The sequence below is a fragment of the Pantherophis guttatus genome, chromosome 11, assembly GCF_059756535.1.
Source record: "Pantherophis guttatus breed Tessera chromosome 11, ASM5975653v1, whole genome shotgun sequence".
Classification (NCBI taxonomy): domain Eukaryota; kingdom Metazoa; phylum Chordata; class Lepidosauria; order Squamata; family Colubridae; genus Pantherophis; species Pantherophis guttatus.
The window spans coordinates 6,173,900-6,196,592 of NC_142073.1; the positions used below are offsets into that span (position 1 = coordinate 6,173,900).

Genomic DNA, 22,693 nt, shown 5'->3' on the forward strand with positions numbered 1-22,693 from the left:
CAAAGAAGCTTCTTCAGCTCTGACAGGAGAGTGGGGAATGGATGTCAGAGCTGAAGAAGCTTCTTGGATGAGAAGCGAAACCTCTTCAAAGGAAAAAAACAAGAAAGTCCAGTTGCCGCCTGAAAAAGCACCTTTGGGACAACCATGACCTGGATGACTGAGAATCTCTACAGACCAGGGGTGAAATGCTCCCGGTTCGGACCGGTTCGTCTGAACTGGTAGAGATGGCGGTTAGTGGTTCGGAGAACCGGTAGCGATGGCGGTGCGAGCCTTTGCCCACCCGCCTAGTCGCCGTTACTTCCTGGTTTTAACTAGGAAGTGACTTGTTTTTTTACCCTCTGCGCATGTGCAGAAGGGTTTGCGCACACGCAGAGGGTCTGTGCACATCAGGGGACGCACGTGGTATGTGCACTTCCGAACCAGTTGGGAAGGTAAGTAGATTTCACCCCTGCTACAGACTCCTAGATCCAAAGCTTTGATCTGAGGACAATTTGAACGAATCAGCTCTTCTCTCAACTCAATTTAGAATCATGAGTAGAATCTTGCACCATGAGCCAATTTGAAAACTGAGCTGACTTTTATGGACATGCATACATACTTCTATACAATTGAACTGAATTACAAATTTTAAACTTAATACCCTGTCTGTGGCATGAAGCTGAGAGTTAATATGAAGCTGAGAGAATGAGATACAATTACACACTCAAAACATCTGTTTTTAAACACGAACAGATAATTGGGAAAACATCACAGAACTTAAAATTATTCTTTATCCCAATGGAAAAAAAAAAGAGAGTGATGTTTCAAAATAAAATAAAAAAAGCTAGGAGTTAAAATCTTAATTTAACAGAGGGAAACGGGGCCCTCCGAATCCATGTTTACTGATGTAATTGAAATTAATGTGCACCTTCTCTCTATCTTTTGCATCGGTTCATGTCAAATGACAAACTGAGACAAAAGATGAAAAGCCATCAATGATATAAATTACACACAAGATGTGACTTGAGGCAAATTCTCTGAAACAACAGAGCTGTCCATTATTAGATGGAAGATTTGAATCGTGGCAGCCCTGTTCAATACGGATCTATTAACTTGAGGTTAACAGAGTGATAAGAGTTGGTAGGGATCTTGAAGGTCTTCTAGTCCAACCTCCTGATTAAGTGGGAGACCCTATATCCGTGATGGTAAACCTATGGCACATGTGCCACAGGTGGCGCATAGAGCCCTCTCTGCGGGCACGCCAGCCATAGCCCCAGCCCAGCTCCACCGTGCATGCACACGCGCCTCCCACCAGCCAGCTGGTCTTCGGATCTCTGCCATGTATGCATGGGGGGCAGGGCGCATGCACTGAGGGTTGGGGGGCAGGTTGGTGCAGGAGGCTTTCCAGGCCCAAAATGGGTGGGTGGGGGCTCGCACAGTTCCCCTGTGCCCCGTTTTGGGCCTGGAAAGCTTCCTGCACCAACCTGGAAGCCAAAACGGGGCGCAGGGGGTGGGCACGCATGGGGGGAGGGGTGCTCATATTGCATTTAGGAGGTTTGGGCACGCGTGCTCGCATTCGCATGCACACTTGCACTTTGGACACTTGGCACCAAAAAGGTTAGCCATCACTGCCCTATATCAGGGGTGGGCAAATGTGGCCCTTTTGCAACCTGTGGACTTTAACTCCCAGAATTCCTGAGTTAGCCAAGCTGTCTCAGGAATTCTGGGAGTTGAAGTCCACAGGTTGCAAAAGGGCCACATTTGCCCACCCCTGCCCTCTATCATTCTAGACAAAGTACAGACTCCACTGTAATATTGTAGAGATGTTTCACAAGTTACTTTTTGGGGGAAATCACCCCCACGCTAACAGGCACAAAAAGCACGTACACACACACACACCAAATTAACTTACAGTGGCTTTATCTAAAACCTTTACTGAACCTTTGTCGGCCACGTTGTGCTTCCGAAGTGCTTCTTCCAGGGTCCACAGTGGCAAAGTCTCCCATTTTCCGAACACCACTAAGTCAATATCGCTGGAACGAGATGGCAGAAGATTAATACTTCGTTCAGGTGCATTTTGGGGAATCAGAATGGGTAAGATTTCTGCAGAAGGACCAGCGTGCCATCTCTTACGAAAAGACTCCCAGCTTTCTTGCTAAGGGACATCTACTTCAGATACCCTTCGGCACTTAATGAAGGCTATTTCCTGGTCTCCGAGTTACGGAAACGTTAGTACATCACCCCATCTTAGACGTATATCACATGACTGATCTCAAGCCTTCCTGGGCCAAGGCCTTTTCCCAAACCGCAAAGACTCATTCCCAGTTAGTCCCAGTCAGATGTTGTTACAACGAGGTAAACTGAGGAACAAATGGCGAAGGGGGAAGGCAGACGGGGGACAAATACAGTCCTCATTTAGTGGGACTGGCAACTCGATTAAGTGAAACAGCCTCTAAATGAAATCACAATTGTGTTAAGATCTTACAATGGTTGGAAACTGACAAAAGAGAGAAGCAACCTGGAATTAAGGAGAAACTACCTAACAGTGAGGACAATTAACCAGTGGAACAGCTTGCCACCAGAAGTTGTGAGTGCTCCATCAGTGGAGGTTTTAAGAAGAAACTAGACAGCCACTTATCTTAAGTAATATAGGTTCTCCTGCTTGAGGAGGGGGCTGGCTTGGAAGACCTCCAAAGTCCCTTCCAGCTCTTTTCTATTCTAATATTCTAATTCTAATATTCTAGATCTAAGAACTTAGAAGTTACTTCAGTTTTCTTTTGCTTTATAGACCCATGAAGGACCTAAGTGTGTGAGCAAGTAATGAAGTGACTTTTTCGTAACTGGTAAAAGTACTACCTGTACTCAAGAGTTGCTCGGAGGAAAGATAAAATGCAAATGCAATAAATAAAACTTACTAACCTAGTAGGTAAATATAAACCCGTCTTAAAACTTCCAAATATCTGCACCTGGGGGGAGGGGGGAGGAGAGAAGAAAATCCAAACAGACAAATTAAAACCTTTCACCGTAAGCATTAAAAGAATAAGCAGCAACGCAGACTCTTGCTGCCCTCAACGGACAGATTTTAGGGGATCATCCAGCATGTATAGGATTAATCTAGAGATCAAGCTAAGCCATAAGCAAGCAGGCATTTAATGGGCTGTCTGAATGTATGTTTCTGGCTTTCTTTTGACAAGGAGGAGAAATCAGAGAATGAAGCCATTATCTGTTTTAAGTTTATCCATGCCTTCACTTAATTAACCACTTGCTGTAGGAGAATAGAATAGAGCAGAGTAGAGTAGAGTAGAATCATAGAATAGAATAGAATAGAATAGAATAGAATAGAATAGAATAGAATAGAATAGAATAGAATAGAATAGAATAGAATAGAATAGAATTCTTTATTGGCCAAGTGTGATTGGACACACAAGGAATTTGTCTTTGGTGCATATGCTCTCGGTGTACATAAAAAGACAAGATATATTCGTCAAGAATCATAAGGTACAACACTTAATGATAGTTATATGGTACAATAAGCAACCAAATCATACTAGGAAACAATCAATATAAATATAAATCGCAAGGAACAAACTAAATTTAAATTCAGACAGTTTGCAGTCTTCTCAGCTGCGTCCACTCGTGGATATTTGTTTCCTACTAAGTCAGGCTTTGTTAGCAGTGGGCTTTCTAAATTTGCAGACAACTTTGATCGTTGCAGGAGCTTCCACACATCCTAGCCAAATCTCTGGCTATTACTTGTCTGAAGCTCCTTAATCTCTTCCCTTGTGATGGACCCGGGACAGAATCCCTGGGACAAACACCCTCCAGATGACCCTTCAGAATCATTTTCAGATTTGCATAGTCCACCCAGGCGACAGCAATAGCACTTAAGATTTATCTACCGCTTCACAGTGCTTCCGAGCCCTCTCTAAGTGGTTTACGGAGTCAGCATCTTGCCCCCCCCCAACAATCTGGGTCTTCATGTTACCCACCTCGGAAGGATGGAAGGTTGAGTCAACCTTGAGCTGGTCAAAATCGAACTTCTGGCTGTGGGCAGATTTAGCCAGCAATAGTGCATTCTAACAGTCTGTAGAGATTCTCTGTCATCCAGGTAATGGTTGTCCCGAAGGTGCTTTTTTCAGGAAGCAACTGGACTTTCTGTTTTTTTCCTCTTTGAAGACGTTTCGCTTCTCATCCAAGAAGCTTCTTCAGCTCTGACTGGATGGTGGGGAATAGAAGGATTTATATTCCTTGCAGACAGATGGTCCTTTGCATCCTTTTTAGAGGGTCCTTGAAGGACTTGGAGGTTAATCTGTGTCCTCAGGGTCACCTGAGTGCTGCTCCTGGTTCCTATAGTCTGCAAATTTTTCCTCTGGGAATCCATTCCTACTCCCACACTATTCAAAGGGTGTTCATCCCAAATTGTATAGCTAAAAGCACTACTCGGGTGACCCAAAGGATGCAAAAGACCAGCTGTCTGCAAGGAATATAAATCCTTCCATTCCCCACCATCCTGTTAGAGCTGAAGAAGCTTCTTGGATGAGAAGCAAGAAAGTCCAGTTGCTGACTGAAAAAGCACCTTTGGGACTGTGTTCTAATCACTATGCCACCCCGGTTCAATAATCACAGTCTATTCAAGGAAGTTGATGGGGAACTCTATGCCGGTCATACTTTTCAACAAGGGCTGATTTTCTTTCTCAAGTGATCTGAAGTCACTTCCTTCCTTTGGCAGCTGCGTTATCCTGATTCCAGGATAATTAAAGCCTCTCACCGTCCCCTTAATGGTGAAGCCCGGCTGATGCCAAGAACGGTTCTCACTTGCTAGGAATGTTTGTGTCTAAGCACATTCCCCTGAGTAACAGAGAAATGACACAATTGCTGGCTTCTATAAATACTATAAGAAAAGCATGCTGAATGCCAAGGCTTCTTTTATCGTTTTCTTCAAAACGCTAAGCTCATATACGTTCTTACTGGATCCGGGTTTTTTATTTATTTTTTTTTAAAAAAAGGACTCTTAATTTTTCAGATGAATTACAATGAACCTGCCAATGAACATTTTGCAGACGTAAACAGATGACCGTAATTTATTTTTAATTTTTTTTTATTTGCTTCCAGTTTTACAGTCATGCCACAAAGGCAGCTGGAGGGAAAAGAAAAAAACTAAGCACGTCCATAGCAGTGTCTAGATTTGGTTCGTTAGCCCCTTCGTCAGGTTTTTTTTTTTTTTTCAGAAGCGTCCAAGCTATGCAGGGTTCCAACTGAATGCGGAGGAGACCTTTGTGATCTCTGAACTTTGCTTATACGGTTTACACGTTGCCCTTTGGCAAATTATTTCGGTCACTGATCTGACTCCAAAGCTCACCGGAGCCAAAAAATGTCAGCAATGTGTTTGCTTCAAGGTTACGCTGGGAGACTTACAGTTCCCTTTCCCTTTACTTCTTTCTGGTCTCCCTTCCCACGCACTGAATTGTTGAGGGGAAGGACAAGTCAGGAATGCCGCTATCTACAAGCCGGAAATGAAATCTGGAAGTCCAAAGAGACTGGCAACAGTTTTATTAGGGCAGGGGGTGTCCAACCTTGGCCATTTTAAGACTTGTGGACTTCAACTCCCAGAATTCCCCAGGCAGCAATTCTGGGAGTTGAAGTCCACAAGTCTTAAAAGTGGCCACAGTTGGACACTCCTGATTTAGCACAAGGTGCAAACTCATCTCAAAAAACTTTTTGCTGATTGTATTATTTGACATGGCAGCCTGGGGAATTCTGGGAGTTGAAGTCTTAAAGTTATCAGGTTTGGAGACCCCTGGTTTAGCACAAGGTGCCAACTCAACTCAAAAAACCTTTTGCTGATCATATTGTCTGACATGGCTGGCTGGGGAATTCTGGGAGTTGAAATCCACAAGTCTTAAAGTGGCCAAGGTTTAGGGCATCAACCTTGCAGATTAATTGGACAAGGAAACTTGGAAGTCTCTTTATCAATAGTATTTGCTCCACCTGTTCCCTTTGGCCAGGGTGACCGAGATGAAGAAGCAAAATGGCTGAAAATGCCGACCAGACCCGACTGAAGCTATGCAAACGTACAATAAAGACTGCATCATTTTAACACCAGATTTCCCTTTTTTTTTTTAAACTGCAGAATGGTGGAGTTTCTGCCTAAAGTCTACAACCATTGGAAAAAGAACCACCAGCGTCTTCAGCAACTGAGTTAAAGAGTTTGCTAAACTTACATCCGCATTGGGCCAGAGTTCCTTTATTACGTTTTGTATCCTGTTCACCACCTCCATCCGCATTGTTTCTTCTTCGGGTCGAGGAGACATGTACTTGTAGAAGTCATTGATTTCTTCATGAAGGCTGGGGAAAAAAAAAAAAAGGAGGGCTGAGTTAGTAAAATTATACAATAATGAGGAAAGGGGAGAGAGTGGTGTGGTGGTTTATAGGTGGAGGTCTCGCCTCACAATCAGGAGGCTGTGAATTCGATCCTAGGTAGAGGCAGATATTTCTCTCTCTGGGCACGATGAGAATATAAACTCCACATTGGCGACAGGAAGGGCATCCGGCCAGTAAACAGCTCCGTTCAGTTGCCCAAGACTCCACCCTGCAAGGGATTACGGGGTCTTTAAAAGAAGAGGAGGAAAGGGGAGAGGGAGACTTGAAAGAGTTTTATCTGTGGCTTTATGAAGGTTTAGTCAGAAAGCATTTTAATCAAGCTCGATGGGAAATCAGACTGCTTCATGTAGGATTTTTTTAAGTCCTATAAAAAATGCCTCTGAGGGCCCGGAAGGAAATCCCTAAGCCAGCCTTAGCCTCGTGATACATTAGTTAGGAGAGAAACAACAGGCTGGAAGAGACGCTGTTTAATACTTCTACCACCCCCAGGTTCTCTTTGGCCATCTGTTCTGCCATACAGAAACGGAAGAGAAGAAGAACTGAGGTGAGAAGAAGCTGGAAGGCAGGCTGGAGGTATTGGGAGAGATGGGCTCGAAGGAAATAAGTTGCCCAAGAAAAAAAAAGGAAAAGGGTGAGGAAGAAACTCAAGAAGGCCCCATCTTGATGCTCTTTGGTCTAAGACGAAGGGAAGGGGAAATGATGTCAGAGGCTTTCGGAATTGGTATAAATATAACGGTAAAGGTTCCCCTCGCACATATGTGCTAGTCGTTCCTGACTCTAGGGGGCAATGCTCATCTCCGTTTCAAAGCCGAAGAGCCAGCGCTGTCCAAAGACATTTCCGTGGTCATGTGGCCGGCATGACTAAACGCCAAAGGTGCACAGAACGCTGTTCCCTTCCCACCAAAGGTGGCCCCTATTTTTCTACTTGCGTTTTTTATGTGTTTTCAAACTGCTAGGTTGGCAGAAGCTGGGACAAGTAATGGGAGCTCACCCCGTTACGCAGCACTAGGGATTCGAACCACTGAACTGCCAACCTTTCGATCGACAAGCTCAGTGTCTTAGCCACTGAGCCACCACGCCCCTTAATCGGTATTATAGATAGTCCTCAATTTCCAATCACAATTTCCATGGCTAACTAAGGCGGTTCTTAAACTTGTTATGTCTGATTTTACTTCCTTTTTGCCCCAGTGATGGAATCACTTTAGTTGTTAAGTGAATCGTGCTGTCATTACGCAAATCTGGCTCTCCCCCCCCCCCTTGACTTTGCTGTCAGAAGCCAGCTGCGAAGCTCACAAACGGCGATCCTGTGACCCCCCGGGATGTACAAGCATAAAAAATTACACGCCGATTTGCCAAGTTGTTGAATTCTGAACACATGATTCCAGGGATGCCACAATGATTGTTAAGTGTGAAGGCCGGTCATGTCACTTTAGTTAACTTCGAATGGTTGCTGAACGAATGGTTCTAAGTCAAGGACTATCAGCTGGATCAATAAAACAAGAGATCTAGTATTTCTTGCCGGGCCTGTTTCCTGACCCTGATCTACCTTGAAGGCTGACAGATTTAGATACAAGCGATCGACGATGAAAAATACGTTAAGAGGAAGGACACGGAGGAATGCGCTTCAAACCCAGGCAACGTGCAAAGGACTTTCTTGTTGCTGATAAAACGAAAATATTTGTAGCTCAGGGTTGAAACGATTCCTCACTGGCGTTTCATTACTCAGCTCGGCAACATCATCAGTGCTAGATGATGACAATGACGTAGCACTGATGATGTTACCCAAATGGGTAAGGAAACGTCTGCAACAGTGGTGGGTTCCTCCCGGTTCCGCCGAGCCGGTAGCGGTGACGATATGATGTCACCGAACCGGTTCTGCCCCCCGGCAACTGCCCCCCCCGTGTTATTCTTACCTTTTATTTGGCCCCACCCCCCAATCTATTGCTGCCTCCTGAGTCCCAGCTGATGGGCTATAAGGAAAAACTGTTTAAACTCTTGCCGCGGGGCTTCAAAGGGCCGCCCTACAGCTGATCAGTGGTAAAAGGCAGTTAGGTGGTAGACCGGTGCCTCCGAAAACAAATGAGTAGACCGGTGCCTGCAAAAAATAAATGGGTAGACCAGTGCCTGCTAAAAAACCTGAGTAGACCGGTGCCTGCAAAAATAAATGAGTAGACCAGTGCCTACAAAAATACATGAGTAGACCAGTGCCCGCAAAAATAAATGGGTAGACTGGTACAGCTCTGCAAGCAGTTAAAAGCCTGGTAGACCAGTACCTCTGCTAAATCCTAAAGAATGCACATGACCATCAAGCCACACCCACAGAACCAGTAGTAAAAAAATTTAGAACCCACTCCTGGTCTGCAAGGAAACAACCAAGTTTGGAGAGCACCAAGGACCCCTCATAATCTCACGATTATGACAGTTTAGCACAGGGGTCCCCAATCCCCGGACCACAGCCCAACACTGGGCCGCAGCCCGCTCAGAACTGAGTCGCGCAAGCAAGTGGTGGGTACTGTTGCGAGGGGCAAATGTGGATGCCTGCTGCTCACACAGAACCATTTCCTCTCCCCCACACCCCTGCCAATCCGGAAAGCCAGAATCGTTGGGGACCACTGGTTTAGCAGATGACACAGGGAAGTTAAAACGGGGCGCAAATCATAATTTCAGGCTGCAGACGGGAAGACCCAACCCCCTGAAGTCACAAACGGGCAACCCACATATTTTCACCTAAGGATGACATCCTCAATATCAGCAAAACACTGCTCTCTCTCTCTTTCTCTCTCTCTCTCAAGCTCCGGAATACCAACAGCACACCATGTTGACATTAATAGTTAATATTAACCGCTCCGATAAATGCAGGCAACATACTGTACAAAGAGGCCAACCTGCCCTCGGTTACATTGGTGATGTTTTTTGAGATACGTTCGACAGTGACAGGATTACAAGGTTTGGTGGGGGGGGGGAGAAAGAGGAGGAGTTGGGGTCTCTGGGTCTTTCTTGTGATGTTCAGCGGGCCTTAAACCCGTTGTTTAAACTCCATCCCAATCCCACTTTTAAGATGTATGGATTTTCAACATCCAGAATGGAATCGTAGTGCCGAAGGAAGGGATTTATGTCCCGTCTCAAACGTTGATAAGGCTTTCTGATAAGCAGATTTGGGTAAGGTAGGAAACAAGGAGGAAACCACTGAATTATAGGGGTCAGGACCAGGGGTGGGCTGCTGGGGGTTCGCAGGGGTTCCGGACAACCTCTAGCTGTGCATTTCGGAGACCCCACAAATCTCATTCCTGGCTGGCCCCACCCCTCCCATCACGGCCCTATACCATTCCAGACCAATGGTTCTCCAATCTCTTCTTAAAAATTTCCAGTGTTGGAGCATTTACAACTTCTGGAGGCAAGTTATTCCACGGATTAATTGTTCTAACTGTCAGGAAACTAATTCTGCAACATCTGAAGGACCTACATGGGGTAGTAAAGGTAAATTTACAACAGCTCATTCAGTGACCATTTCAAAGTTACAAAGGGACTTATGACTGTTTTTCACACTTAATGACCGTTACAACATCCCCATGGTCACGTGATCAAAATTTAAGATGCTTGGCAACTGGTTCATATTTTATGACGGTGGCAGCGTCCCGAGGGGTCACGCAATCCCGTTTTGCGACCTTCTAAACAAGCAAAGTCCAATGGGGAAGCCCGATTCACTTAACAATCGGGTTGCTAACTTAACAACTGCAACGATTCACTTAACAACTGTGGCAAGGGAAGTCGTAAAATGGGGCAACAAAACCCGCTTAACAAATGTCTCGCTTAGGAACAAAAAATGGTGGTCGTAAGTCAAGGACTACCTGTTATTCTCCCTCAATCCATCTTTTGATCACTGTATGGCAGCAAGGCTGTTTAGCCCCGTCTTTACTTGCATTTCCTTGAGAAGCATCCAGCAATTGTCTAAGGCAGGGGTCTCCAATCTTGGCAACTTTAAGCCTGGAGGACTTCAACTGCCAGGATTGAAGGGGAATTCTGGGAGTTGAAGTCCTCCAGGCTTAAAGTTGCCAAGGCTGGAGACCCCTGGTCTAAAGTCAACCTGAAGGATGAGAAAAAATTAGGAAATAAAGCAAGGTGTCTACTTGGGACGTATCCAAAAGATTCAAAATCTTCATTAACATTTTCCCCCCCTTTTTGGCACAGGAGGTCATTTCCTAGTACATTCTTCTATCTCATCTTGGACAGGGCGGATGCTTATTCTAACCCAGATCATACTGGGGCAAGCGTGTTTAAAAATAAAATTAGGAAATATGATCAACGGGATGTCGAGTAGCATGTGCTGCAAGCCTCCAAACACAACGAACTTTGCTAAAGGGGGAAGAGGGTCACACAGAAGTCCAAACCTGGGGTTCTCCTCCCTTCGTTATTATTTTTTTAATTTACAAATGCGCCATTAAAAATACGTGAATGGGTGAAAACTTGAATCCACAGAACTGTGACTTAGAATCCGAGAAAAAAAAAAGCTACAATTGTGCCTAATCTATTAATTCCAAGTACTAAACTTAAGTTTTTAGCGGTTATGATATATTCTCTGTTGTATTCTTCAGCTGGCTAGGGTAAAAAGGATGAGTTTTTCCCTCCAACTGAAACTAATGGTTAACAGAAAATTCTTGCATTCGATTCCCTTCAAGCTGAGTATTTACTTAAAAAAAAAAACTTAAGCACAAACAGAAACTTATCCCCCATTTAGTCTACACTGGAGTAATGGTTCTAATTTTAATCAATCAATCTATCTGCAAGAATCTGTTCCGGACGATAACTGATCACTGTATAACAACACAATCCTTACCCAAATAATTGTATCATCACTAATGCTGTGTGCAACAGTAGCAACAGAGTAATGTACTATATATTAACAATTATTACTAGTGCTACATTTGCAAAGTTTGGGAGAAAAATCAAGCTACTTCTTGTATAGGTGCTAAAAATGTCCCATTGGTGTTAATGAGTTCACTCAAATTTATACAGCAAGATTTGCCAGCCAAATGATGATATAAAATAATGTTAAATTCCTAAGAATCTCGGACCCTAATATCAATGTACAAGAATATAGGTACCCACTTCAGTATCTATAATTAAGAATGACATATTGATGTGTTTTAAGACCAATAGAACGTACAAATTCCAACGTAAACATCTGAAAGTTTAATTATGAAATTCAATTCTGCACGTTATACCTTAATGGCTCTTTAACTTCATTATTTTATTGCATTACCAAAGGCCAAGATTATGCAACCCAATGGTTCAAGCAATCCATGTGAAGAGTATTTGGAATTTGAGAGTAAGCAATTTCTTCAATGATCTGGTCATAATTTTGATAGTCAAATACCCAAATAAGCCCCTTTATATTACTGTAGAATTTCAGATTGATAGTTCTTTTTCCTTCAAAGAACCTGTCAAGTTAATTTTGGGAATAGCGTTTTACATCCCTGGGGATGCAAGGATTAGAAAACAACACAGCTCAAAGAATTGAAGACTAAAAATTGGGATACTGGCAAGAGATGATGGCTAAAGGAGAAAGAAAGGGAAAGTAAAGCAAAAGAGACTTTATGAAAAATTTTTAATAATGTGCACTAATATTAGAACTATATTAGTTGGATAATTACTTTGTCTGTAGTGTGGAAGTTAAATATGTATAAAAATATGGCTAATAGTGAAATGCTAGAATTAAATAACAGGTGATTAGTTAATGCAAGAATATATTTTAATGTAAACATGTGTATTAATAGTAGAATTTCAAGGATGGGAAGTATGAACAGAGGTATGAAGAATTATTAAGTTTTTAATTGGAAAATTAGAATTTGAATAATAGTATTATCAAATAAGTATAAAAACATGCTAGAATTAAATAATGGGTGATTAGAAAATGAAAGAATGTATTGTAAGAAAAATATGTGTGGTAATAGCAGGGAACAGAAAAGAAATATTATCACATCTTTGAATATTATAGTGAGAGAGGGGGAAGCTAAAATAGAGATAGAAATAAGAGGGGAATTATAGTATGTATATATATATATATATATATATATATATATATATATATATATATATATATATATATATATATATATATATATATATATATATATGGGTCTTTGGTTATTCGGGTCTTCTCCCACGTAAAATTGGAAGTGTCTTGGCGACGTTTCGACGAAGTCTCATTCGTCATCTTCAGGCTGGTGTTCTCGGCTTCGTGCTTCCAGGAGCATGAGACTTCGTCGAAACGTCGCCAAGACACTTCCAATTTTACGTGGGAGAAGACCCGAATAACCAAAGACCTACATACAAACACCCGCGAAAACCTGAGAAAACATATATATATATATATATATATATATATATATATATATATATATATATATATATATATATATATATATATATACACACACCAAAATATTAAGATATATGGAAGAGTAAGAGTAAGAAGAAGGTTTAGAACTGAAGTAAAGGATATGTGCAAATAATATGAAACAATAAAAATGAAATGTAATAATTGTGTGTAATAACATGATGTTTATTTTTATTGAAATGTATGAAACTCAGGTATCACACCATTCACACATCGATATGTACAAATAATATAATTAAAAAAACTTGGGATTGAGAAAAAAAAAAGAAAAAAGAATTGCTTGGTAAGCCAAGTGGGTAGTTTCACATTTTTTACCAAGCAAAGTTTTTTTGAAAAGAGAGAGAAATAAGACAAATGTTTAATCTGAAAAAAATGTCATGTAAAATGACCTAGAGTTGCTGGGAACATCAAGGCAATAAATGACGACGGAATTCATTCGCACATTGCTACACGGAGTCGTGTGCTCGGATGGGCGAGAATTCTGATGCGCTGCCTCCCTTTCCTTCTTTTAAATGCAAGAATACTAGAAGAAGTTATCTCCATTCTTTATAAAAGTTTAGAGGCAGGAGGAAAAACAGAAGGGAATTATTTTCAGGATCATTAAAACCTGCCACAGTTAGGTTCCCAAAGATAATTACCGTCATGTTCATAACAAAAGCATAAGAAAACACACCTGTACAGTTATGTAATCTTACACAACAAGGTCAAAAACTGAGTACAGACCAGGAGTCCATACAACCGAACGGGGAAGGGTGTGTGAACTTCAGTCTGGGAGGGCTGAGACCAAATCCTGCCTTTCCCAGAGATGGGTTTGCCTGCCATCCAGGCAAAAAGGAAACAAGGCACGCTTTACTTGTAGAGCAGTGTTTCTCAACCTTGGAAGCCTGAAGATGGGTGGACTTCAATTCCCAGAATCCCCCAGCCAGCACAGTGCACAAAACGCTGTTACCTTCCCACCAAAGGTGGTCCCTATTTTTCTACTTGCATTTTTTATGTGCTTTCCGGGAGCTCACCCCATTATGCGGCATTAGGGATTCGAACTGCTGAACTGCCATCCTTTCGATCGACAAGCTCAGTGTCTTAGCCACTGCGTCCCTAAAAGATTCATATATGTATGTATGTATGGTATGTATGGTTATGTATGTATGTATGTACGTATACATACACACACTTAAAAGTTTTGTATATCAATTCAACCCTAGCTCCTTTCACTGTGGGAAATATAGGTTGCCAAAAAGTCACATTTCTCTCCACCAAATTATGTTCATCAAATTTTTAAAAATCAAGAGAGTAACAAACCAGAAACAAAAGGAAAAGAAACATAATACCTAAAAGTTTCACAATGCTTTTGGAAGTTTTAATCCCCAAACCTCTCAATTATGCTAAAGACAGAACATTCAGTAGGCAAAGAACTGAATACAGAATTATTCGGATAATAAAGAACTGGATATGGGAACAAAATGAAATATCCCTTCCAATTTATAGCAAGAAGGGAAGAATCTAAGCAGGTACAAGAGAGATAACAGTTGTTCAATGGAAATGTCATGAAAAGCAATTTTTTTTAAAAAACAAGCTCCCCAATTACTATCCAGAAGAAGATTCAAATATTATTAATTCTGTACTTCCCTGTATGCCCACAAGGGCCAAGGTTATGATAAGTATTCCCTTATCAGCAAAACAACATTGTTAAACGGGGACTGGCACGGGTATTAAATCAATCATAAATTAAGTGTTCTCTGAAACACACTAATGGAACATTAATAGTACATAATTTGACTTCCTTGGCATTGCAATATTCTCTTGAAACATGATGTGAAAGAATAATTCACACCATCTGTTAGAGATATCCATGTGGGAGTGGCCTTCTTTTCTTTTCTTAATCGCATGCTTCCTACTTTAAAAAATACAGTGTTGAAGCTGTGACATCTTATTTGAGGAATTGCCACACAATAAGGAATGTTAAGAGTAGGGAAAAGGTGTACAACTACTACAGGTAGTCCCCGACGTACGACAGTTCATTTAGTGACCATTCAAAGTTACAATGGCATTGAAAAATGTGACCGATGACCATTTTTCACGCTTACGACCGTTGCAGCTTCCCCTGTGGTCACATCATCAAAAGCAACTGACTCATATTTATGACGGTTGCAGTGTCCCAAGATCATCTGATTCTCTTTTGCGACCTTCTGACAAGCAAAGTCAAAGGGGAAGCCAGATTCCCTTCATAACCGAGCTACTAATTGAACACCTGAAGTGTTTCGCTTAACGACTGTGGTAAGAAAAGGATGTAAAATGGGGCAATACTCACTTAACAAACGTCTCGCTTAGCCACGGAAATTTTGAACTCAGTGGTGGTCGTATGTCGAGGACTACCCCATATTAAGGCATGGCTTGACCAACTGCCAAAGACTGGCTCTGTAGAACACGTGAAGCCTTCACGCCAGCTTCAAATCCAGCCTACAAATGGAACCAAGGATCTATAACTGTGCGATGCAGGCCTTGCTTTCCAGAACGGGATACCAGCCAGAGGTGGTATTCAGCCGGTTCGTGTAAACCGGTTCGTGTGAACCAGTAGTGGAAATCGCGGAAGGCACGCGAGCAAGCACAGTGCATGCGCGGAAGTCCGGCCGCATGTGCGTGAAGCGAGCGTACACATGGGGCAAACTGGTGGTAAGAATATTAGAAACCCACCACTGATACCAGCCCATAAAAACTGAGCTACAGAAAATAAAGTATCCTTCCATTCAGTCAAATGCAACCTTTCATTTCGTGATTCAGGCAAGCTAGCTAGAACCTTTGGCCAAGGATTGTCTTCTTTCAGAAGAAAACTGTGGTCGGGGTGATACAAGAGTATTATTTAACACAACGACGTCTGTAACTAGACTTATTGCTTTTTACGTCAGATGAGCTCAAACCCCTGCAATTCCAGACTTTGTTCCTTCCCTTACTTCAACTGCCGCTTCCATTTCTGAGATGTTTATTTCTCCTGATGCTTTTGGTGTCAACAACCAAAGTACAAGTTCAAAGGCAAGAAATGGCCCCCTGGCTTGCAACGTGTATATATACACACACACACTTTAATACTGGGTTTACTGCACGTGTATAAAGACCACCATAATGGTGACAAATAACCCGAAAAGGTTCCTTTAAAAAAAAAAAAAGATTATTATTTCTATATGGAGATTTTCTTAATAACGCAAGAATGAGTTATTGCAAAGTGATATCTTTATTAATTTCTTCACTGAACTGTATAAAACGCAGGGCCTCCATTTAGGATTTTTACAAGTTTGTGCATGTGTTAAATCAATTAACACTGCTCTCCCAACCCCTTGCACATTTAATCTGTAACACCTTGGAACATAAAACTGAGATTAGACAATTATGCAAGAATCAAATGGAAGAACCAAGAACAACATTGCTGAAAAGCCTTTGTAGTTCTGGGTGGGGAAAAAAAAAGTGATATCACTGTGTCTACAACTGGCTTACTTGTTTCACTGCATGAAAATGCTATATATATTGGTTACAAAGTGATATGAGCTGTAAATATCTTTCTTATTAAACATGATAGTGCAGAACCCTGTAACTCTAGTGTTTGAAGAAGATATATTTTAATGGCTGCTTAACTTCTTATCACACATCAAACTAAGCCATAATGTGGCCTCATTTAGGCTGAATGTGTAGTGCAAACCTAGGTACTTAAGGCCTATTCAATTAAAGCAAACCATAGCTTAATGCAGAGGTCTTCAAACTTGGCAGCTTTAAGACTTGTAGACTTCAACTCCCAGAATTCTCCAGCCAGCTATGGTATGCTGGCTGGAGAATTCTGGGAGTTGAAGTCCACAAGTCTTAAAGCTGCCAAGTTTGAAGACCTCTGGCTTAACGTGTTACATAAACCAAGCCTCTCGACTATAACCATGGAAAAAATACACTTTCTTGAGTTAACTAGACAAATTGCAGTTTCAAGATGAGACAAGAACTTTTTATCAACTACTGATGATTAAGTAGGAAATCATTTTGATATATGATGTATACAGTACACGTTATCCAAGCTCTACTAAAACAGGATGACAGGTAACAGCACAAAATCTATGCTAAAAATCTGGGAGACATACTGTCGGTGGATCCATACAAGAAGTTGTATCAGATGAGAAGTATAACTTAGTGTAAAGCTGGCTGGGGAATTCTGGGAGTTGAAGTCCAAAAGTCTTAAAAGTTGCCAAGGTTGGACACTCCGTAATACACTACTACTAACTGAAGGAAACCAGCAAACGAAACAATCTCATTAATTACTTAATCCAGTAGGTAAATCTAACCATACAGTTATTGCTTTTTTATGCCCCAAATCATTTAAAAGGTACGTTTCACTCTTTTTTTTAACAATATACTTGAAGGCTAACTCATTGTTCAACAAAGTTTACTTTATTTCCAATCTCTATTGATTCGGTTCAATTGACTCTCCAGCTTTCAGCTCATAATTTAACTGATCATTGTATAACACAAATGTCAACACTAGCCTTGCCAGAAAGGGAAATTATGTGAATGGATCCACTTTCAGCCAAAACTAGTCATTTAACAGGATTATGGCATGGCATGATCTGACATCTTTAAAAGGAGCCAGTTTTAGCTACAACTGTATTCACAAGCATGTAGCTGACAAATAAAACTTAGCTGCTTTGTTAGTTCCCTGAACAGCATCATATTCAGATGCAGCTTAACTATAATATGATTAAATTCTATCATCCCTCATTTCATCCTCTGAAGTTGCAGAGTTACAAATTTCACCTTACTGGCTACGCACAAACACAGCCATCTGTTGCATTCACAAATCATGCTTAGCTAAAGATTTAACCGTTGTTAGACGGGTAAACCACATTAGCCAGGTTCTCACAAATGTGAAGGCATTATGGCTGGGTTACTCTTCTGCATTAAATAAACAAGTACATTATCAAGTTAGTTTAATGTATCCAACTAATTTCTGATATATTATGCGATTACAGTAGAAGTGGAACATACTAAAAAAAAATGGTATTTTGAAGCCTATTTAAATGACATATAATAATAAAATACCCCACGAACATTATGGTTTTCTGCTGTATGTGGAATTCTATCCTTTCGCTTGAATAGTTTATACAGACCAGTGAAAAATCTAAGGACAATGAAGTTCCATTATCTGGATCGTATCCTGATCCACAATGCAGCGAAATAGGCTTCTGGATGGGCACTGGATGGGTAAATGCGTTGTTCATAAAATAAGGGAAAAAAATTGCAGGATGAACACTGCAGTTTTTAAAAACTGAAAACGAAATACATGAAATATACAAATAAAAAGTATAAGCTGCCTTGAAACTCTCCGATAATCTCCAAAGAATAGAATGTTGACGAATTTGACATTTATCATGATGAAACCGCTCCCTACAACAATATAAAATCCCATTTTGATGCTGTTAAACTGATGCCAACTGACAATGCACAAGCAGCACAATTTCTTTCTGACCAAAATAAAAACCCCTTCGCATAATTTGCTGAAGGAATGAGAATGCAACAAGGAAAAGACGCTATGCATCTAAAACACTGTAAGATCTCCTTAACCTTTGTTAAATCAAGTGCAACCTGCCACAGAAGAGTTGTGCATCAGCTGTGTTCAGAAGACTTCCTTCCACACCCTGCAAAAGGTCCATTTGTATTCAGAAAGACACCCTTGCCCTGGAATCCTGCATAATGTAACACTAAGAGTGACAAAGATTTTTGTTGAGAAAGACAAAAAATGCATATTATAGTTCACCTTTGCAATGGCCAACTCAAGAAGGTCATTACGGCACAAGAATCCCACCTCCACTGAATCCACAGGCCATGTGTCTTTTGTCAGGTATAATCTGGTGTGCAATATGCCTCTTTGCTCGCTCACACACTTCTGTGCACTGAAACACATGTTTCGACCGCACTGGGAGGTGCTTCAGAGTCGTAAGATCAGAAGACACCAACCTGATTGTGCCCTTCTGTAGAATAAGTTCCTGTCTAATTTCAAAATGCACACATACACCCTGGTTTCTCCCCCTCCCATGAAAAACCTGAGCCTACTTAAGCTTCTTAAGGACCCCTCCTCCTTTCTTCCGTGTGCAGAGTGCCAAAGCATCCACAATAGTGTGACGCGAGAAGATACCTACATAATACTGTTACAGGAATGCAAACTGTGTAAAGGTCAAAGAACATCCTTGCACAAGCAACATTGGAAGGGGGGTGGGGAGGCGGTGTGGCATTCCATCATGGCAGGTAATGTGTGCCTTTTTTCTCAGACCATGTGCTTCTGGACTGGGGTAGCCAAGCACTCTTAGATTATCCCTTATTACGTGCTTTGCCATTGTGTCACCCACTCATTCATCCACTCAATTCACACTGGAGCCCAGTGGGGTGAGGTTCCTAAGGCAACCTACAGCCACCCCAAATTATCTCTAGATGCCTATTCCCAATAAACACCCCCCTCCCCTCAACCAGTAACTTTATACCACAAATTCAACACAGATCCTTCCTGATCCATAACTAATTCTGGCCAAGCCTTTGCTGATGGACAGGCCTCTCTTCTCACTTCCCAAAAGCTGCTGTTTTGAACCGGATCCCCATGCATGCAAAAGGGGCATCTCAACCCCAACCCCCAACCCCAGAAAATGTCCAATCTGGGCTACTCTAGCATCCAAGGCCCCGTTCTAGTTTCTCCTTCAGTCTATCCTTGGGACTCAACCTTTTCCAATCTTGAAACCACAAAACAAGCCAGAAAAACCTCCACGGAAGGACAAGGGGTTACCCCGCCCCCCCTCCCCCCCAGATCCAGGGCACACCCCTGCCCACCCATGCAGCCCCTGGCCCTGCCTGAACACCTGCAGATCCCAGGCAATCCCAACCTGCCTTCCACATTTCAAAAGCCCCCTTTGTGCTGCCATTCACCAAAGACGTTGATCACTCAACTTTCTGGGCAAGGTGCAATAATAAATAACCTTGGCTGGCCACCCCATCTCCTCCCCATTTACTACACCCCATTGCAGACTAAAATGCGACCTTTCCCCATAGATCTCATTTTGCAAATGTTTCCTTTGGGGAGGGGAGGTTATAGAGGCCTGCAAACGATCCCCCCTCTCCTCCCCACCTCAAGTCCTGCTCCCAAAGACCCCCTCTATTCCCTTCCCCCACCCATGCCTCCAAAGACCCCCCTCTCCTAATCCCCCAAGCCCTGACTCCAAAGAGCTCCCCTCTGTTCCCTCCTCCAACCCTACGTCCTGACCTCGAAGACCCCCCAGTCCTTCCTTCCTCCCCCCAAGTCCTATTCCCAAGAGCCCCTCTCCTCCCTTCGCCCCCTCCAAGTCCTAACTCCAAAGACCCCCCTCTCCTGTCCCCTATGTCCTGTCCCCCAAAGACTCCCTCTGCTCCCTTCCCTACCTGCCTCTGAAGACCCCCTTCTCCTGCCCCCCTCTGCTCCAGTCCTCCCCACAAGTCCTGCCTCCAAAGACCCCCTTCTCCTGCCCCCCAAAGACCCCCTCTTCACCCTTCCCCCCACCCCCTCCTTCCTCCGAAGACCCCCTTCTCTTGCCCCCCTCTGCTCCAGTCCTCCCCACAAGTCCTGCCTCCAAAGACCCCCTCTCCTGTCCCCCAAAGACCTCCTCTGCACCCTTCCCCCCACCCCCTCCTTCCTCCGAAGACCCCCTTCTCTTGCCCCCCTCTGCTCCAGTCCTCCCCACAAGTCCTGCCTCCAAAGACCCCCTCTCCTGTCCCCCAAAGACCTCCTCTGCACCCTTCCCCCCACCCCCTCCTTCCTCCGAAGACCCCCTTCTCCTGCCCCCCTCTGCTCCAGTCCTCCCCCCAAGCCCTGCCTCCAAAGACCCCCTCTCCTGTCCCCCAAAGACCCCCACTGCACCCTTCCCCACCTGCCTCCAAAGACCCCCTTCTCCTGCCCCCCTCTGCTCCAGTCCTCCCCCCAAGCCCTGCCTCCAAAGACCCCCTCTGCACCCTTCCCCCCACCCCCTCCTTCCTCCGAAGACCCCCTTCTCCTGCCCCTCCCCCCTGCCCACCCCCCAAAGACCCCCGTCCCCTCCCCAGGCTCCCCTTCCTCACCCCACCACGCCGGGGCTGTAATTCGTCTTCTTCCACGGGGTGCCGGTGTAGGCCGGCTCCTCAGGCCCGCCCGGCGGCCTCCCCAAAGGCCCGTTCCCCAAAGCCGGCCCGCCGCTTTCCCCGGCGGGGCCCAGCAGCAGCGTGCAGTTGAAGCCGAAAGTGCTGGCCTTGTTGTCCCGTTTCCTCTTGTTGCTGGCCGCCGCCGCCGCCGCCGCCGCAGCAGCCGCAGCGGCGGCAGCGGCACCAGCCGAGGCCGCCGGAGCCGCGGGCGAAGCCGCACGGGGAGCCGAGGCCGCGGCGGCCGGAGAAGGCCCCGCGGCGGCTACTCCCGAAGAAGACACGGCGGTAGCGGAGGAGGAAGAAGAGGAGGAGGAGGAGGCCGCGCCCTGCGGGGCAGCGGGGGTCGCTTGGACGCCGGGCCGGGCTGCCCAGGCGGGAGGCTGCGGGGAGGCCTGGCGCTGCTGCTGCTGGTGATGATGATGGTGGTGGTGGTGATGGTGGGGCAGGCCGGCGCTCTCCAGCGGCAGGAAGTCGGGCTGCGGGTCGCCGCCACGCGGGACGCGGGACATGCCGGGCGGCGGCGGCGGCGGCGGGGACGAAGCGGCGGAGGCGGCCACGGGGGTCGACGGGGAGCTGCTGCTGCTGCTGCTGCACGAGGAGGCGGACGAAGAAGAAGAGGAGGACGACGAGGAGGAGGAAGACGAGGCCGGGGCGGCGGCGGCCGGCTGGCTCTGCTGCTGCTGCTGCTGCTGGAAGTAGAGGTTGCGGACCCCTTGCGTGGTCTCCCAAATCTGCATCCACAGGCGGTTCGAAGGGCCGAGCTGCTCTGGCTGGAACCAGGCGATCCGGGGATCCATCAAACGGCGAGCCGGCCCAAGAACGACGGGGCGGCGGCGGCGGCGGCGGCGGCTCCTCCTCCTCGCCCTCCTACTGCCTGCCGCCGCCGCTAGTGCCGCTGCCGCCGCCGCCGGGCCGGGCAGGCCCAGCCCCGCCGGCCTTCTCGGGAGCGCGGCGCCCTGCGGGGAGCGGCGAAGCGGAGGAGCCCGGAGGAGGAGGAGGAGGACACACGCGCGCGGGCGGGCGGCCGGGGAAGCCGGGCGACCTGGCGGGAGGAAGAGCGAGCGAGAGGCAGAGAGACAGAGAGAGAAGCGGCTGCGGCGGCTGTTGCTGCTGCTGCTGCTGCTTCGCCGCCCCTCCCGGCCAAGCAGCAGCGCGGAGCGAGAGGCGAGCGAGGCGGGGCCCTGTCGAAGAGGCGGCCGCCGCCGCTGCCGCCGCCACCGCCGCCTCCCGGGCCGCGCGTAATAAAGGCGTGGGAGGGAGAAGGAGAAGGCCGGGCGGCCTCGGCGGAGAAGGACGGTCGCCCACGCCGTGAAGGGAATCGCCCGGCCGGGTCTTCCCTGCCTCGCAACACGGGATGGAGACGGATCCTCCGCGGACGTAGGCCCGAAAGAGAGAGCGCGGCGGAGTCTCTGGAGGGAGGCCGCCCCCCCCACCACCCCGAAAGGGCCTTTCGGGGTGCTGGGCCGCGGGAGGTGTGAGGGAGGCCTGCTTTGCAGGGAAGCCCCGAGCTTTCCCAGTAGATTGAGGGGACGGGGTGTGAGGGGGTGGGTGGGCGAAAATAGGAAGGGTTTTCTTTTGAACCTGAGGGGATGGCTGGTTAATGACACTGATCTCCATACATTATTTCTGTGTGTATATGAAGGTAATGTGTATATATTACCTTTATATAGATATACATACATACAGATATGGGTGGAGATAGATACAGATATTTATTTATTTATTTCATGTATTTATATGCTGCCCTTCTCCAGAAGGACTCAGGGCGGCGAACAC

General features: G+C 45.1%; 1 protein-coding gene across 2 annotated transcripts in view; it reads right to left on the reverse strand.

The window, feature by feature from the left end:
* Positions 1-22,048, reverse strand: part of TENT4B (terminal nucleotidyltransferase 4B) — a 33,656-nt gene extending 11,608 nt beyond the window's left edge. The window contains exons 1-4 of one of the 2 annotated variants that reach the window (XM_060682513.2): positions 20,858-22,048; positions 6,201-6,324; positions 2,899-2,945; positions 1,892-2,012 (exon numbers count right to left, since the gene is read on the reverse strand). In XM_060682513.2, the coding sequence (XP_060538496.2) occupies positions 1,892-2,012; positions 2,899-2,945; positions 6,201-6,324; positions 20,858-21,714 (1,149 nt within the window). In that variant the 5' untranslated portion in view covers positions 21,715-22,048. The remainder of the gene's footprint in view (positions 1-1,891; positions 2,013-2,898; positions 2,946-6,200; positions 6,325-20,857) is intronic. The other variant, XM_060682514.2, reaches the window with a different exon arrangement.
* Positions 22,049-22,693: the final 645 nt, after the last annotated feature.